The sequence below is a fragment of the Penaeus japonicus genome, unplaced genomic scaffold, assembly GCF_977035675.1.
Source record: "Penaeus japonicus unplaced genomic scaffold, GWHDUDI00000001_assembly GWHDUDI00000023, whole genome shotgun sequence".
Taxonomy (NCBI): domain Eukaryota; kingdom Metazoa; phylum Arthropoda; class Malacostraca; order Decapoda; family Penaeidae; genus Penaeus; species Penaeus japonicus.
In genome coordinates this window covers 4767684-4772683 of record NW_028234425.1, presented here as the reverse complement: position 1 = coordinate 4772683, position 5000 = coordinate 4767684, and the positions used below count along the sequence as shown (strand labels likewise).

The window sequence follows — 5000 nt, the reverse complement described above, 5'->3', positions numbered from 1 at the left end:
AAGTGTTGCCGCGGAAACATTTACGGTGTTTTTGTTTAAATCGGAAGTTGTACAGCGCGGGGACTCGACGGCGGGCGTGTAAAGACCGCAGATTTTTTACGCCACTGCCGAAAACAATCGGAATATTAATCAAGGGTTAATAATGATTGAAATAATGATGGTTATCTTTCGCTCTTGCTATCATCATTTATATCACCATTACTATCATTATTATGTGTCTTACTATTATCATCACTATAATTATCATTATTTTATCATCATTAATATTATCATCATCTCATATTTTATTAACCTATATATTTTCACTATAATCAGTCTTACGTCATATCCTATCACCCTCTAATCATACAGCATTGCCATAATGATGGTATGAATAACCGTAACCAATATCAAGATTCTCATTACCATTAATAAACAGCTCACATAAATATTCATAGTCCTGTAAATGTCGCATATACATTTTACAGCCGTAGATCATAAACTATTATCAATTTCGAACACTTCTATGGTATCACAGGGTACAATAATTATACCTCTCTTCCCGGAACGGCCCTTATCACTAACAAAAAAATAAAAATAAATAAATAATAATAATAATTTGCATATTAGCCTGATGTCTAGGGCTAGCCTGAAGTTCTTCCTACAGCGACGTCCTTCCGAAGCCGGTTTCAGGAGTTTCAGAACGTCGGTCTTTTCCCGAGCGCCGGAATAACTAACTAAGGTACCCGTTAAATACGTTATTATTTTCGGTTCTTCCGTAATCAAATTAGTTTTGGTTGATGCATTAATCACTATCATCGGCATCTTCGTTATCATTATTATTATCATTATTATCCACTATATAGGCTTTATGGTTTAACAAAAAGTATAACAAAGAAAATTAACAAATCAAAATAGAAGAAAAAAAAAGTTTTCGGTCAAAGATAAATTTAATTTTCATTTGTTGACGTTCAGTGTTCGCTAATGGTACACGTTCTATCGCAGGGTAGCGTCGGATGTACTCTCTCTACCTGTCGAAGAATACTAATTACCTTTTCTTTGTCTTCCTCGCGAGACAGACAGAGAGACAAAGAGAGAGAGAGAGAGAGAGAGAGAGAGAGAGAGAGAGAGAGAGAGAGAGAGAGAGAGAGAGAGAAATAGATAGATAGATAGATAGAGATAGATAGATAGATAGATAGAGAGAGAGAATCTCTAGTCTCTCTATTCTCTCTATCTCCGGTTTCTTCTGCTTTTCTTCTCCTGGAGGCCGGGTAAGGAAGAGGGAGAAGATGAAGAAGAAACAGTGAGTGAATCCTCTTCGCTCATTGTCACCCTCTTCGCTCTCTCTATTACTACTTCCCTCAAAAGGAAGGGCGGACAAGGATGTAGAAGAAGGAGAAGAAGAGGAAGGAGGAAAAGACGGAGAATAAGAAGAAGACGCCTAAGACGAAGAAGAAGGAGAAGACGCAGAAGATTAAGAAGAAGAAGACGCAGAAGAAGAAGAAGAAGACGCAAGAGAAGAAGAAGAAGAAGACGTAGAAGACGCAGAAGAAGAAGAAGAAGAAGACGAAGAAGACGAAGAAGACGAAGAAGAAGAAGAAGACGCAGAAGACGAAGAAGAGGGAGACGCCGCAGAGGACGATCTCATCCATTGACATTTACACCCCGATCAGAGGCCGCTAATGGAGTCTCGGCGACCGTATCGATTCGACCGAAACCGTTCACGGAACACTATCGATGTCAACTTTGGGCAGACTCGACCGTCGGATCAGAGAGAGAGAGAGAGAGAGAGAGAGATACGGATCCCGCCCGCCCGTCCGCCTACCCGCCCTCATTCTCTCCTTACCGCCCGCCCACACGCCCCTCTCGCCGCCCTTTTGACCCGCCCGATATTCTAAAAAAAAAATAAATAAATAAATACTGGATCAGAAACCTATCTGTAACCTCCTTCTATATTCCGTCTATATTACGTCTACGTAACGATAGGGACTCCTCTGCCGATGTACATAAAAAAGAAGTAGAAACTGATCTGTAATTATAATCGTCATTACTTCTATATCACAATTTTTAGCTGTTGTTTTACATGCATCCTGCACCGTGTGATCACTTACACACTTAATCTCTAGGATGCGACACTGAAAATAAGACCGGCGTGCCTCAGTTTTTCAGTCGCTTGTACTACGGTCTGACAATAGGATCGCCGTTCCATTAATCGCAACTTCAGGCTTAATCTTGTAAACTTATCTTTCATATGGAGGGAAAAATCTGATCTAATTGGGTATATATTCACGTAATGATGATAGCATTAAACACTATACATTCCTTTACCAACCAGAGCTAATCCTCCGATCGGACCTGACTTCGGCCGCATTCAGTAAAAATTCCTCCGCTGAAACGTACCTTGTCTGCTGTCTGCATGAGCTGCGTCTGCTGAATGAGGTTGACCTGCAGCTGCTCCTGTAGCTGCTGCAGGATCTGCTCCAGCTGTTTGCGACCCAACTCAGCCAGCTGCTGTTGCTGCTGCTGTTGAAGGAAAGATACGGATTTAACATGTGTTTGCTAGACACACGCATGCACATAAAAAAAGACAGATAATAAATTACTATTAATGGTGGAAATCGAATTATCACGTGTGAAGTGGTAAATCACTTTCCCACATCTGCAGCCCGTGAATAAAATTAGCGTCATGATTCACCATACACGGAGAAGTCCTCCTTTTCCCCTCTCCTCGCAGGCATGCATGCGGCGACGGCCTTCCCTCACTCCTGCATGATCTGTTCCCATGCACGGCCAGCGCTCCTCCCACACCATCTCCACACCTGCTTGCTACTTTGACACCCGCTCATAACGCCTCTCTCCCTCTCTCCCCTCGCTCTTTCCCTCCCTTCTCCCCTCACTTTGACCCAAACCCACCACGCCACCCCGGGCCCACCACCCATCCACCCCACCCGCCCGCCCACCCTCAATCCCTGGTTCCCTCCGGGATATTTGTAACATCAACTCCTGTGTACTCAAGGCGGTGCGGAGGGAGGGAGGGAGGGGGAGGGAGGGAGGAGGGGAAGGGGAGGAAGGAGGGGTCTTATCATTCCTCTTCCTCCCCCTCCTATCATTCCCTCCGCTCTCTTTCTCCGTTTACCGACCATCTCCGTTTCAGCGTGTTCTTGTTTTATCTAGATATCTATGTGCGAATGATTACTTCATGCCACGCTCTTTGGTGATCAGTCTCTCTCTCTCTCACTCTCGCTCTCTCTCTCTCACTCTCCGCCGTCGTCCTCAGCGCAACAGCAAGAAAAAAAGGAGATATTTTTATCATCGCTCAAAGCCAACCCTTCTCACATCAAGAGATATAAAATAAAACACCATTCAACCGCGAATGTTTACGGAAAACTCAAGTTGAATTTAGTGAAGAGTTCCAGAAAGTACAAGCGGGACCGGCGAGCAAGTGACCAACGCTTCTCCGCTACGATCACCTGTTGGATATTCACGCAAACGGATTATTATTTATCTTTTCTTCTGTTTCGTCTCTCTCTCTCTCTCTCTCTCTCTCTCTCTCTCTCTCTCTCTCTCTCTCTCCCTTCTATTTCACTTCCATCCATGAGTTCTCTTTCTCTCGGATTTATTTTTTCTTCTCTGTCTCTCTCTGTCTCTCTCACTCTCTAGCCTCTTCCTCTTTCACCAACTTATTTACTTCTCACAATCGTTCGTGTTTGTCGCTTATTTACTGATGCCTGGCGTTCGTGCTGGAGCTAGTGGCTACTTCAGCACGTTCCCCTCTTTACACGCTTTGCTGATCCTCTTAAAATACATGTAAGTACACACACCAACCCGGCCAAGTGGACAGCAAAATAAACTCAAATTTGTGCGATATCTGTTTCAGCCGAGAGGGGGAGGGTGTAGGGAGGGGAGGGGGGGCTAGGTATAGTGGGTATGGTATGAGGAGAGAGAGAGAGAGAGAGAGGGGGGGGGGTAGTTAGTAAATAAAAAAAAATCATTAAAAAAAAAGAGTATGAAAAAATAACCAACGACTTCCTTCACCGGGCCGTTATCGCGAAACTCCACACACACGCTGTTTTAACACAACTTCCGTCGGTGGCGAAACAACAACGCATCTATCCATCTATCTCTCTATCCTTGCGTTAATTCAAACCCAGAGGAACTTAACTTAGCTTATGCGAATCACGCTGGTACTCTCAGAAGAGTAACCTAATGGAGTAGATTAATCCTAACAACAACAACAATAACAACAACAACAAACAACAACAATAAGAATGATAAATAGTGATAATTCTAATCTCTATTAACTTACGTGAAACAGATCCATTGGGGTTTCTAAGGCTAACATCGGGGAGGTTTTTGAGCGAACGTCTTCAAAATCTGGCAAGTTTCTTGTGTTTCTTCTTCTTCTTTCTCTTTCGTTAAGTCTTCAACTCGGCGTGGTGATGATTGGTCAATCCCCATCAATGTCTTGATTGGTTTTGATGTCTATTAGTAGACTCAAAAAAAAAAAAAAAAGAAAAAAAAATGCGGACCGCTGTTTTGGAATATTAGCGGTAAGAGTCAATGACAAACTTCACAAATTCGTCCGGCACATTAGGGGAGAGAGTAAATGTTCGTCTGGTTTCTTTTCCCTTTTCTCTAGATTCTTTCTCTCCCTTTTTTTAAATTCTCACACGATGCAGAGGAGGGGGGGGGGCAAAAAACTGTCTTCTTTTTTTTTTTAAACACCTCGAAATCGTCCGTCAATCGAGAGATTAAAAACTCGGGGACACACAAGAGGCGAGACGAGGCGAGCGAGCGAGCGAGCGGAGGCAGCGCGTGAGGAGCCGTGAGCGGTGTGGCGGGGAGTCGCAAGGGAGCGAGAGGTGTACGTCCACCCCGCACTGTGGTCCGCGAGCAACTAGCCTGGCTGGGAATAAACAGCTATGCAATAACTTCATCCCAGGCATCCTTACCCTGCTCACCCCCCCCCTCCCCCACTCTCCTCTCTCCTCCCCCCGTCTCCCCGCCCCCTCTTTCTCCCC

At 44.3% G+C, this 5000-nt stretch overlaps 1 protein-coding gene across 18 annotated transcripts in view; it reads right to left on the bottom strand.

Annotated features, from left to right (window-relative positions):
- Positions 1–4886, bottom strand: part of FoxP (forkhead box transcription factor P) — a 45351-nt gene extending 40465 nt beyond the window's left edge. For 8 of the 18 annotated variants that reach the window (XM_086550078.1, XM_086550079.1, XM_086550081.1 and 5 more), the window contains exons 1-2: positions 4286–4884; positions 2380–2502 (exon numbers count right to left, since the gene is read on the bottom strand). In XM_086550078.1, the coding sequence (XP_086406204.1) occupies positions 2380–2502; positions 4286–4321 (159 nt within the window). In that variant the 5' untranslated portion in view covers positions 4322–4884. Of the gene's footprint in view, positions 1–2379; positions 2503–4285 lie in introns of all 18 variants that reach the window. The other 10 variants (XM_086550068.1, XM_086550072.1, XM_086550071.1 and 7 more) reach the window with 4 other exon arrangements.
- Positions 4887–5000: the final 114 nt, after the last annotated feature.